The 13,862-nt window shown below is 39.8% G+C and overlaps 1 protein-coding gene across 1 annotated transcript in view; it reads left to right on the forward strand.

The window, feature by feature from the left end:
• Window positions 1-13,862, forward strand: part of MLLT3 (MLLT3 super elongation complex subunit) — a 139,927-nt gene that overhangs the window by 85,316 nt on the left and 40,749 nt on the right. The window contains exons 5-6 of the mRNA XM_086629556.1: window positions 2,820-2,939; window positions 12,459-13,067. Of these exons, the coding sequence (XP_086485682.1) occupies window positions 2,820-2,939; window positions 12,459-13,067 (729 nt within the window). The remainder of the gene's footprint in view (window positions 1-2,819; window positions 2,940-12,458; window positions 13,068-13,862) is intronic.

Consider the following 13,862-nt stretch of genomic DNA (forward strand, 5'->3'; position numbering starts at 1 on the left):
CTCTGATCCTCCTGACTACATTTCTCTTCCAAATGGATATGAATCTTTCTATCATACAAGTGTATGAAAAAAACTACTTCGTGTTAATAAAATACCTGCTTGAACACTATAATTAATGGATTACCTTATGTCTACTTTTTCTGAAAGATGATTTGATTTTAATGCAATCGGTATTTTCTATGAAGTTTGTGGGTTTAAAACATTGCATTGAGTTTTTTTAAAGGAGAGAAATCTTATTTAACCACCTGTTTGAGTTGGTCTGTGAGAGGAAATACTGACAGAGACGTGCGTTTTCTCTATCTGTTGCTCGGGTTTGTGGTATGCACGTGTGGCTACAGATTTCCTTTGTCCTTGTTGCCGATTGTTCTTCGTTAGCTTGTGCCTTCAATTCATCTGGGCTGAATTAAACAAAACCTTTGGCAAGTTAAGGTTAAAAAATATTTGTCAGGCTAAATAAAATCACTTATTGTGATTCACGATAGCTAATTGCTGTTGACATTACCGTGATTGCAAGACGGGCACCATTGCTTTTGCCAAGCTGACTTTTGAGACTTCTGGCTCCTGGCAGGCTCTGGTTTAGGTGTCTGAGAAATGGAAATGAGGAATTGGGGAGAAAATACGTTACATGCCGTGTGTGGAATCTTACTTGACAAAATGTTTGGTTACATAAGTAACTTTTAAAAATTTAATACTTGAACCTATGGTCAAGGGAGGAGAACAACTTGATTTCCTTCTTCCTCCACCTTTGGATTCTAGCAGCAGTATTGAAAGGGAATGCTCAACTTAGAGGCTGATAACAGTAATCTTTGTTACCTAGCCATGTCCCTTAATATTGTCCAGGCTACCACACGATCTTTTGAATTAAGATGTCTGCAACAATATTCATTTGGAGCTGTGCTTAAATAATTAAAAAAAAAAAAAAAGGAATCCTATCTTGAAGAAACTGTAGCCAGTAAATATCATCTTGATTTGGAGAGGTAAAATGTGGAGTATACATATCTACATCCTAGATGTCTCAATTTTGCAGTTCCCATTCCTCCTTTAACATAATGTGGATGAGGCATGTGGTGGGTCAGTCTCTCCCCACCCCCAATATCAGAGGATGTTTTGGTAATGTGAAGAAGCAAGGTTGACCACATAGAGCATCCACAAAACCAAGTGTGACTTGGTGCATGCAAACCTCTGGAAAGAGAGAGGTGTTTCCTTACAGATGCAAAGCTCTGCAGCTTCTCTCCAGCTTTTCAGGGCTTGTCAGAGCAGGTAAGCTGCCTCTGGCATTTTAGGGTTTTGAAACGACAGGTAAACGAATAGGTGTGATAGGAAGCAGTAAAATCCAGGCACAGCAACACTGGTGCAGAAGACAGGAGCTAGCTGAGTTTCTCTCAGATGGAAGGCAAGAATCTTTACATGTCTGGTAGCTGCTGAATGATGGCTGATTTACCTGTGGTCTCTGGAAATGATCTGTTTGTACTTCTGAGTCTCTGAAATCAAGAAAGGATGCTAGACTGTTACAGCAAAAATGCTGCGCGCTTACCAGCCGTCCAGTTTACGGTGCTCCAGTTGGAGCAGAAACTCGAAGTTAGAAGTTGAATTTAGAGCTGTACTGCTTTCACATTAAAACCTCAGGCTGTTTTTACAGTGTATCTTTGCAGTGGATGAACCTTGCCTGAGGGCTGAACTCCCACTCACTCTGCCTCCTCAACAGGGCTGGGGGAGAGGATAGGATGAGAAAGCTCATGGCTCAAGATAAAAGACAGGGAGACTACTTACCGGTTATGTAATGGGCTAAACAGACTTGACTTGGGGAAAATTGATTTGTTTAAAATTAAAATAGATTTGGGTAAGGAGAAACAAAAATACAAAAAAAACCACCAGCACTCCTGACCCCACCTTCCGATGCTCAACTTCACTCCTTTGTGCAGGACTTGTCCATCTCCTCCACCTCCCTGAGCGGCACAGGGCGATGGGGAATGGGGTTTGCAGTCAATCCATAACAGCTTCTCTCTTCATCTCCTCCATGCTCACGCTGTCCTCCTGCTCCAGCACTGGGTCTTCCTGTGGACGGCAGTCCTTTATGAGCTGCCCCAGCATGGGGTCTCTATCGGCTGCAGGGAAATACCTTTTCCAGTGCCTGGAGCACCTCTTCCCCTCCTCCTTTGACCCTGATGTTCACACTGCAGTTTCTCACACTTTTTTTCCCCTCACCTCTTCTGCCTGTGCAGTGTTTTGCCCTTTCTTAAAAGTCTTTTCCTTGAGATGCCACCATCTTTCATGAGGGCCTCAGACATGTCCTGTATGCATCCAGCTGTGTCTGGCATGGGCCAGTCCCTGGCCTCTCCTTACAGCGGCCACCTCTGCCTCCCAGACTTTGCCACCTATACCCATTACAGTCTTTCTTCACACCACTCTAGTTGGAAGCGAAGGCTGTTGCATGTATGTATTTATGGGATGTCAGCAGCCTGCAGAACCTTTTACTGCAGGTGGGATGTACTTTCTAGTGTGCTAGGCATCGCGCAGGACAAGAGAGAGTGCCAAGGACTCGGGTGCTGTGGTGTGTAAGTGTAAGCAGCCAGAACAGAACAAATTAGGCTGTTTTCTGAGAGGCTTGCATTGTATTTGCATGGAAATTGAAAAATGTGATTTGCTCATTAAATGGAGGGTGGAAGTATGGTTTCATTAACCAATCCCCTGTTGAGAAGAAGCATGGATGCTTTTTGTTGGAGAAGTTTTATCAGTGTGATTTGCTAGTTCCTTAGGCAGGTGAGAATCTCTGTCTCTGTTGGTGGTGTTTGATTGACGTGCTTTCCCTCTTCAAACAGATCATGGTAATGTCAGACGGCACATCGTTCTCTTCAGGACAGAGTCTTCATCTCCCCATCCTTCCCAGTAATTCCTTGTCTTTTTCTGAAGTGAAGAAGAAATCATCTCATGGCCCAAAGGTAAGACTTATTTTGCAAGAAGATACTTGAGCTGGTGCTGCTTTCCCTGGGAATTAACTTGAGAAAAAATATATTTCTAGGTATTTTTGCAATCTCATGCCATAGTCAGTCCAGTGATAATAGGTCTTGAAGTTTCTTTGTTGTGAACTTACTGTTCGCCACATGAAAACAATGCAGAGCAAGAGTGGCTGTGAGAACAGGTACCAATGAAGGTATTGCTTTTCTGGTTTTTGTACATGAACGATTGTTTTCCTTCTTTTCCAGAAGGAATTCTGATGGTCTCTTATAGTATTAAGGGATTCTGGTGATGGAAGTGTGATCTATGGAAATGTAAAGAATGTGAGGAAATACTATAATAATAATTTCATTTATTAAGTATTTTTGAATACTTTTTAAGATAATTGGGTAGAGCGAAACTTGAAGTTGTGTTCTTTAGGATTTTTAATTTTACTTAAATTTCAGGGGTTAATTCTTTACTAGATGTTTCAAAGACAGCAATGTGTCATCAGTCTCTAGGACATCAAATTGAATCTTCAACCTAGAACGTGGTAAAAAGGTGTAGTCCATTGAACCTCTTGAGTAATACAAATGAACCTTTCAAAACAGCAGATAATTTCTTCAGTTTGACAGAATGAATTAATGATGTGGGAGAATAAAGAGCATCTTGTTATTTATTCAAATAAGAAATGCAACACAATGACTTGCTTAATAAATTAATTAACATATATGTCTTTTCTCCATTCTGTCAACTTGTTTGGGGTTTGATTTTTCTTTCTTAGCATCTTGTCAATTTGAAGTATGTTACTTAATCTTGCAGTGCACGTACTGTAAGGGGCAATATCCATTTTTATCAATAACTTTCATGTTCTGTAGCTGTGCCAGATCTTGTATCTTGTAAGAACTGACAGGTAATGAGCTATGAGTCTGCCTAAGTGTGTCCATTGATAAGACTGTATCAAAACAGTAAGTATATGTAGAGGAGACAAGAAAAAGTTCTTTTGACATGTTTACCTGGTTTGCATTGTACCTAAGTGCCTCACAATCTCTAATGCAGATCTTCTTGTGACATTTAAAGGATATACAGATTTGTGATTATTTTTATTCTGGTAATGAGGAGCTGAGGTAGATTGAATCTGAGGATTAGACTGAAGGTGCTTACTTTGACATGCTAAAATGACTGCTTAATGCCTAGAAGGAAGACACTTGGCTACTTCAAAGTGATGCAAAGTGCTGAAGGTAACTGTCTCACTCTTTAGACTAGGACGCATCTTCATCTACTTGGATACTGACGATGAGTTGCTTTGACACTTTATGATCTGGAGTTCTTGGGAGATTGGGTAGCTCACCTGAGTTCAGTTTCCAATCACTTCTTCAGATTCGGCCATAGTGTTGTTTCGTCCATATGTTGCATTGCATGCCAAAGCAGGCATACGGAGGCTTGGCCTAAATAAGCAGCCCAGACACCTGCAGAAAGACTTCAGGGAGGTACGGACATGATAGCAAGCAAGTCTTACACTAATGGTCCATCTGGTAACTGTACACCGTAGTAAGTCTGGAATCTCCAGCACAGAGTTTGTCCATAAGCAAATGCTAACCTGGGGTGTCATTTCCTGCACCGTATTCAGACAAGGAACTTTTCTCTGTTGTAGAAACCTGACAAGTGTGGAGCATGGTTGGGGTGAAGCAAAATGAAAGGAGTGTTGCATGTTTGCTGTGCACGTCCTTAGAAACGAATGTTTAAAATCTTCCATTTTTACTGAAGCAAGCCAACCACCTACAGTGAGTTTGACCCATAGCAGGAAGCTACAGAAGTCAATAGGAGGTTAGATGTGCATCATATCTCAGCATTGTATTCAATATCTGTCAGATTGCTACCCAGAAATGTTTTTTAAATGTTGGGTTTCAAAATAGGAATGTTCAGCAGCAACGCCGTCTATTTGAAATAATTCTTTTTTCAACCTTGTGTGCTGTTCACTGGAGTTTTTAATAGTGGGAAGAGATATTATATCTATACACTATTTCTTGCCAGTCGGTGTGAATATTCCATTTTTCCCCTCCCCCAGCAATCTTTGTCTCCTCTTGTCCAACTTAAAACTCACACTAATGTGCAACTGTTCTTTTATATCATAAAGAGTTTTAAATATTTGCCTTACTGAGGGGTCATCAGCTGTTTTTGAGAAATGGAAACATGAAGTAACTTGGTTTTAGTATAACAAAAGGTTTTGATTTTTTTGTTGTAAATCCTGAGAGCTGAGAACCCTTGGATTTTTGTCTTTAGGATTTTTGTTTTGGTTGGGGGGGCAGGAGAGTTCCAGCCAATGTGTGAATAGATTTTTGTTTTGTAATTTGGAATTACGCCAATGATGGAACGACTTCAATGTTCAAATTTCATTTAGATATGTCTGTAGAATAGGAGCTGTAGAAAGGTCTTAGTAGTTCTTGGGTATAAATTGTCTGTACCAAAACTGTGGGTGCATGTACTCCAGGTGTCTGTACTGGATGATTTGGAGATTTTTCTGCTGCAGCAATAACCCTTTGGTGTGCTTGGCTTCATTTTGGTTTGTTTTGTGTCTGTGAATACCAAAGTAAATGTTGAGGTCAGTTTTAAACTCTGAGTATGGAAACCAGAACCTAAAAGTATTTGCTTACCCATTTGCTATTACAAAGCACCCCATAGAAAGTAAAACTGGTGCAACGAAGTGGTATTGTTGGTTTAGCATTCACTTATAAAAACATACAACACAGTATGAAATAAGAGAGAACTGTCAGTTTGCTTTCTGTCACATCTTTTTCTGAAATACGTATTAAAAATGTTGATGTTTGTATTTCTAAAGTTCCATGATTTTGTGTTTGATTTAATGGAGATAGTATTAGTGAGCCCCAGTATTGTGATTCTAAACCAAAGCTTTAGTCTTGGAAATATAGAAAGTGAGAAGTGCACAAAACCTTACTTTACAGATTTTTTCAGAATATAGATGTAGCTGCAGGCTAGATACAGATACTTGTGTTGCTTTTAAATTGGTTGTATTACTGTGCCTGTTTGTATTATGTAAATACTACATGCACAGAATACAGCAAAACAGCTTGATTAGTTTTGTTGAGATGATTATGTCTTTTGGAATGAGCTGTAGTGTCAGCTGCAGTGAAATGAGGTTTAGTTTACTTTATAAACAGAAAAACCAAAAGCTCTTACTCTGTGTGTGACCAGAAAAAAAAAAAAAAATTTTACGCTCCCCTTTTGGCTTTTTCTGTCAAACCAGTGAGCCTTGTAATTCTCCATCTGCTTCTAATTCTCCTGATGTCATTGGTCATAATAGTTTGATGGGCTAGACAAGATAAAGTGTGGAAAGCTTTGTAGAAGTGCAGTACAGTAATAATCTGTAAGAAGAACTAGCAGCAGGTAAATTCATCTCCAGCATGCAGCTAGCAAGTGGAAGAATACAGCATTTGTGGAGGCTTTCAAAACCTTGTGTTTTGTTGTGGTTTTTTTTTCTCCAAATCAGTGTTTTTATTCAATAATAAACACATTTATATTCAACAGAAATCTAAATTTCCTTGAGGAAGTAATTCCCTTTAGATATCTTCCTCCTCTTTTCCTCTTAAGAGCAGGGGGCATGTTTGAGACTAATTCCAGTCTGTTGGTTTAAGATGGACACATTATTTCAATATGCATAATGTTTGGAGAAATGCTTCTTTGTTACAAATGAAAATAATGAATGTTTTTATGATCACTAATCATAAATTTGTAGATTAAACCCAGCGTACAGTAGACTGGCATGGCCATGCCAATGTGCTCAGTTTAATGACTTTGTAAAATTTAACAAAACACCCCCTCTCACCCTAGTTGCTTTATTTGGTAATTAGGTTCCTAATGTCTGTAAAGAACTAGAGAGGTTTGAAATTATTTCCAGAGGACACTGCTTCTTCAAACTCATGTTCAACCAAATTGGGAATTACGTTTTGGGGTGTGTAGTCAGAAACCGACCCTGCAAGGCATACAGAGAGTTGAAGAACATTTTTTGCCTTGTAGTTACAGAATTGTATTAATCTGCAAATGTGTTACGTGTTGAGCAGCTGTCATACTCTGTTTGGATCTCTCAAATTTACAGGAGAACCTATTCTGTGATTTCAACTTTGTTTCAGAGCTCATTAAGAGATACAACAAACACATGACAAACAGGGCTCAGTCCCCTTTGGCTGGACTAGTCTACCACGTGAATTCACCACTCAAGTCATACAGTTTCATAATTTAAAACCTGTAACTCTTATTCTATGCATTTAGGAGGAAAAATAAAAATAACCTAGTTACCGAACTGATGGCAAGAGCACTCATCCTTCCTCTTCCATCACTGCGTGAGTGTTCCCTGTATCACATGGGAAACATGAAAGCCTTGGCAGTCCAGCTGCTGATGGATCCGTTTCAAAAGTCTTCTTTTTTTCATAAGCTAATGTTTTACACCTTCTAGCTTGGAGGTTTGGTTTATACCATTTGCATAAGCTAGCAGATTCTAACAAAACTGCCAAAGATTATGGCTGCAGGAGACAGCAATTTGCAGATGATGATGGCTGCACAATGGCCCTTCAGCCCTTTCTGGCCACCTGTCCTGCCTGCTTGATGCTCTCTTACTGCTCCCAGTGTACATCAGACCTTAGCACGAGCTGTGTTAGCCAAAATCTGAGCAGTGGTTGAGTGCAACAGTCGCAGTAGCACAGTTTTTCTCTGTTGGTAAAAAGTGAGATTTTTATCATGCTTTGTAAAATAATTATTTTTAAAGATCTGCTTACTTTCATAGTAAAGACTATGAAAGAAGTTACGTATCTTGAAGTACTATATGTACATGGTGTTACTTGGCTTAAGAAAAGAAAACGTGCAGGTATTTTAACATGGGAATAATCCTCTGTGTTATTCTTTTGATATTTGTTATGCAATGTATTGAAGTGTAACGTTCACTTGGATTGCTTCAATATTTGATGAATATACAAATGTTTATATGTAAACTGTGGTGTGTAAAAATCTTACCAGTTAAAATACCACAATTTCCATTTTACATATGAACTTGAGAAAAGGCTGTTTTGTTTGTCCTTCTTAGCAGAAATACATCATTCGCTCTTATTCCTTGCAATTCTTCTTAGGTTAGGAAGGAAAAGAAACATTGAAACACACTGTTAGGTTTTGATAAATAAGAATATGGGTTGAAAATACATTCTGATTTTTAGTGAGATGTATATGATGTGAATATTTAGCCACATTTTGTCCCCTCTAGCCTTCCACATGCATTGTTAGGTTTGATATAATTTTACCAGTTAATATATTTGGTTTTTTTCTGTCCTCTTCTTTTAGAGTTATTGGAGAAACTTAGGAAATAAGAAAATACACTTTTTTTTTTTACTTAGAGAATGAATACAGATATAAAAGTAATGGGTTGATTGCCTTAAAGAGAAGCTCTCAGAGAGCATGGTGGGATGTGTATATATATATATGTCTGTGTCATAAGTATGTCATATAGTATGATTTCTATGAAAACATCAGCTTCCATGTTGTAGAAGGAGGAAAGAAGTCTGGTTTTAAAATTGAAAAAATGAAAGGTCTCAAGTTCCTCTATCTAGTTTATTAATAAGGACTCCATCTAGTTTATTAATGGCACGTATTTTATTCCTCTGCAGAGCAACACTTAGAACTCTGGTGTGACAGAACAAGATGTGAAGAGAAAAGCATTAATGATACTTCATATGTCAACCCTTGGGACTGGTCTTGCATCAAACAAAATATGGAGCCTTTTCTTTTTTTTCTTTAATTTTTTTTTAAATTAAAAAAAAACAACAACACCAGGAAAGGAGTTTTGACTAAAGTAAAACATCTAAAGGAATGATTAGAGCTTTTTTATTTTTCTTTTTTGATTACTGGCCTGGGAAATGAGGAAGGTGCCTTATGTTCAGACATCAAATGTCATCATAATATTGTTCATTGTTGATGCTTCTGCCCATTGTTAATGTTGATGCATATACACTGTATAGATATATAGTTAGATTTCCAAATTTGACTCAAAAATACATTTGCAGTACTGATGCAAGAAACATCTGAACAAAAAGTACAGTTGAGTAAGTTGTGTAGCACTGTGTGAAAATCCAGTGTTTCACTAGTTAGTTAAGATAACAAGAAGGGAAAACCAGTTTGAAGTAATTATTTTTATTTGTTTCCACCTATTACTACAGAGGAGAAGGGAGATACCACTTTTTTGCACGTTATGTGTAAACCGTTCAGGTCCTACAGCATCAAACACTGGCTTAACTCATCCCAACTGGACAAGTCATAAGAAGTTGTTTGCCAACAGGGAGCACACAGGTGGATGTATTGTCAGTCTTAATTTCTCCTCTTGTTGGCACAGCTTTCATTAAACAGGCTAATTCAGCTTTGTCTTATTGGGTGCAGTTTTTTCAGAGCAGTTCTACTGACTGTATTTTTAAAATTAGTCAGCCCTCGTGGAGGCTGAGACTGGCTGTGTCCTGACTTGGTCCTTCAGTTTCCAGCACACTGCTGCTATCCATCTACGTTTTAGGTGAAACAGTGGTTAAGTAAGGAGGAAGAAAAGCTAAATATGTCTTCCCCTGTGCAGTTCTGTAAATCTGTGGCAGTGTTAGACAGCCAGACATGCCACATTGACATATATACTAGAGGGTGGTTGTGCTTTAACTCTGGAGGGCAGCTGAGCTCCATGCAGCCGCTCACTCCCCCACTGGGATGGGGGAGAGAATCAGAAGGGTAAAAGTGAGAAAACTCGTGGGTTGAGGTAAAGACAGTTTAATAGGTAAATCAAAACCCATGCATGCAAGCAAAGCAAACCAAGGAATTAATTCATTACTTCTCGTCAGCAGGCAGGTGTTCAGCCGTCCCTGGAAAAGCAGGGCTCCATCACGCGTAACAGTTACTTGGGAAGACAGACGCCCTAAGTCAAAATGTCCTCTCCTTCTTCCCCCAGCTTTCATTGCTGAGCCATGATGTCAAATGGTGTGGAACATCCCCTTGGTCAGTTAGGGACAGCTGACCTTTCTGTGTAGCCCCAGCCGACTTGCTGGCGGGGCAGCCTGAGGAACAGAGATGGTCGTGTGCTCGGTGAATGCTGCTCGCAGTACCTAAAGCATCAGCGTGCTATCAACGCTGTTTGTCGCACAGCCAATACACAGCCCCATGAAAGCTACTATGAAGAAAGTTAACTCTGTCCCAGCCAAAACTAATACAAGGGTCAAAAAAGAAAAGTAGATTCTTAGCACTGTAGAAGGGTAAATGTCAGTTGCTGGAAAATAAAATAGAGCTATAGATTTGTACGTGAACTTTGTATGAATGAAAGCATGTACAGTTTTACACAGATGAGAGTTTTGGGCACCGCTGTGGTCTGCATAGAATCATAGAATCATAGAATGGTTAGGGCTGGAAGGGACCTTCAAAGGTCATCTAGTCCAACCCCCCTGCAAGGAACAGGGATATCTCCAACTAGATCAGGTTGCTCAGGGCCTTGTCCAACCTGGCCTTGAACGTCTCCAGGGATGGAGCATCCACCACCTCTCTGGGCAACCTGTTCCAGTGTTCTACCACTCTCATAGTAAAAAATTTTTTCCTAATATCCAACCTGAACCTACCTCCCTCTATTTTAAAACCATTACCCCTTGTCCTATCATAACTGGCCCTCCTGAACAGCCTCTCCCCATCTTTCCTGTAGGCCCCCTTGAGGTACTGGAAGACCGCTATAAGGTCACCCCGGAGCCTCCTCTTCTCCAGGCTGAACAGCCCCAACTCTTTCAGCCTGTCCTCATAGGAAAGGTGCTCCAGCCCTCTTATCATCTTCGTGGCCCTCCTCTGGACCCTCTCCAACTGGTCCATGTCCTTCTTATGTTGGGGACTCCAGAACTGGACGCAGTACTCCAGGTGAGGTCTCACGAGGGCAGAGTAGAGGGGGAGAATCACCTCCCTCGACCTGCTGGCCACGCTCCTCTTGATGCAGCCCAGGACGCGGTTGGCCTTCTGGGCCGCAAGAGCACATTGCCGGCTCATATTGAGCTTCTCGTCCACCAGTACTCCCAAGTCCTTCTCCTCAGGGCTCTTGCAAAGTACTTAGATGAATAACCAACAAAATGATTTAAAGTCAAACCCAGAAGTGTATTTGTGATATTTATTCTGACTAGCACTCTTTTCAGTGTTCCCCATTTCCAAGAATGCTTTCTTTGCATAAAAATTACATCATAGAATCATAGAATGGTTCGGGTTGGAAGGGACGTTAAAGATCATCTAGTTCCAACCCCCCTGCCATGGGCAGGGAAACCCTCCACTACACCAGGTTGCCCAAAGCCTCATCCAACCTGGCCTTGAACACTTCAAGGAATGGGACATCTAAAACTTCTCTGGGCAACCTGTTCCAGTGCTTCACCACCCTCAATGTAAAAAATTTCTTCCTTAGATCTAACCTAAATCTGCCCTCTTTCGGTTTAAAGCCGTTGCCCCTTGTCCTATCACTACATGCCCTTGGAAAAAGTCCCTCTCCAGCTTTCCTGTAGGCCCCCTTTAGGTACTGGAAAGCTGCTATAAGATCACCCTGGAGCCTTCTCTTCTCCAGACTGAATATTGGAAGAACACTTTATTGTAAATATTGTTCATGATCCTCTCTTTCAAGCTAAGAATTCAATTAAAACTGTCATTCTAGAATTGTGTATTGGGACACCTCTAAGTAAGTATATATGAATGAGGAATGGTACTGCTCTGCTCTTTCTGCTTTTACCTATCTTATAGGACTGCTGAGTCATCACCCTCTCAGAAATCCTTCTCACTTTGTAACAGTTGAATTTTGAAAAATTAAATACTCAGCAGAGACAGCAGCAATAAATGCAAAGAGGAAAGCTTTTTTAGTAAAGCAGGTTTTGCATAAAAAGGCGTTGACTTCTGAGGTATTGCGTGTCAAATCAAGTCTTCCATAGCTAGGCTGGACTCAGCTTTGTTATTGTGTATGAGGAAAAGGATCTGGCGAAAACTGGAGAAAGGATCCCAGTAGAGAAGTTAAGCTTTGCCTGAAATGTCATCAGGAGCACGTGTTTTACTCTGATGCTATAGTAATTCTGTTGACAGTATATGGTTCATATCTTGATCTTTCCTTATGGTTTGTTGTTTGTTTTTTTTTTTCTGATAGCCAGTGGTCATGATTAACATTTTCTAAACTGTCTTTATTTTCCTTCTACTGTGTTTCTTAAATGTAACTAATTCTTAAGATCGAAACTAACTTGTCTCGCAGATATTGACAATTAGTGATAACAAATGATGGCATTTGTATCTGTTCTTATATAGGTCTTTGCAGTTTCTGATTTTCAGCCTGCATTTCCAAATTTCTAATATGAATCCTGTGTCCGTATTGTGTCTGTCTTTTGGGGCTTTAAGGGCTCTTCTTCTCTTTCCTTTTCTCTTCCTGTTTCTTTCCCTTTCCCTTTTTTCTTTTTCTTTTTCATTTGTAGGTAAAACTTTGTGTCTCCTTTTTACAGGACCCAACTAGGATTCTGAAGACAAATAGCAGCAGCAGCAGTAGTAACAGTTTTTCAAAGACCCAAAAGTTAACAAAGGAGCACAAGGAAAAAACTTCTAAAGACTCAAAAGAACATAAAAGTGCCTTCAAAGAACCTTCCAGGGAACACAACAAATCTTCCAAAGAATCCTTTAAGAAACCCAAAGAAAATAAACCACTAAAAGATGAAAAAATAGTTCCTAAGATGGCCTTCAAGGAACCCAAGCCCATGTCCAAGGAGCCAAAATCTGAAAACACCCCCATCCTTACCATAACAGCTGGGCTGCAGCAAGAAAAGAAGACCCCCACAAAAAGGCCCTCTGTTCTGGACTCTGATGAACCTTCTGCAAAAAAAAGAAAAAAAAGTAGCTCGAATTCGTTATATAAAAGTTTTTCTAGTGCCCCACCACTGATTCTTACTTGTTCAGCTGGCAAAAAACAAAGAAAGGACAGATCTCAACTCAAGGTGGGGAGAGTCAAAATTGAAAATGATGCACTGGAAAAGAAGATGCCTACTCTGCCACCTTTTGATGATATTGTAGATCCCAGTGATTCTGTCCCAGAGGAAAATATGTCCTCCAAATCTGAAGTAAGTGGTGTTTGGTTTTGCTTCATATGTTTTGAGTATTCCCAGTCTGTGGGAATACAAAAAGTATTTGTATTTTCCCCTTCCTTCCTCTTGTCTACGGCAGATTGTTCAAACTGAAGGGTGTTGACTGCCAGCTGTTCAAACTTATGCATGTTCTAGTTGAATTGTATTGCCTAGTCAAGTCTACTCCATTTATAAATCTGTCAACATTATGACAAATGAGCATATGGGAGATAGCTATAAGTAATATTGCTCTTTTGATCTTGTTCTTTTGAATTTCATGCTTGTGAGAGAAGAGGAAATGGATTTAAATGCTTGTATTTCATACCCTAAGCCTTTGTGTTTAGGTGTTACAGAATTCAGTAGATTCAGGAAAGAGTTCCGTAAATTAGAGTGTTATTTGTTATTTTTCTGCTGAAAAGGGCAGTTCTGTGAATGATGAATTTTGTGAAGGAGGAGTTGTTCCTAGAATGCTTGCTTTGAAGAAGATAATCAGGCTTACCCAAGAATAAAGACTGTTTTTATGCTTTCCTGAAAGTATTTTCCTACTATGCCTGCTCATCTGTTTCAAGCATCATTTGCTCTCGATGATTAGAATTTTAATCATTCTCCTAGCAAACTTTGGTTTTCAGAAACGTCTTTTAGAGAGACATGAGTAGAGAGGGAAAGGAGTGGGAAAATAAGGCTTATTTGCTGCCCTTATTTGTGTTTATGGCTAGAGGTGGTGTGCACGGTAGAGAGGAGGTCTTCCCAGCCATGCCTGTTCAGTTCTCTAATTTTTCTGTTCTCTGTTGC

The sequence above is a fragment of the Tauraco erythrolophus genome, chromosome Z (assembly GCF_009769465.1).
Source record: "Tauraco erythrolophus isolate bTauEry1 chromosome Z, bTauEry1.pri, whole genome shotgun sequence".
Taxonomy (NCBI): domain Eukaryota; kingdom Metazoa; phylum Chordata; class Aves; order Musophagiformes; family Musophagidae; genus Tauraco; species Tauraco erythrolophus.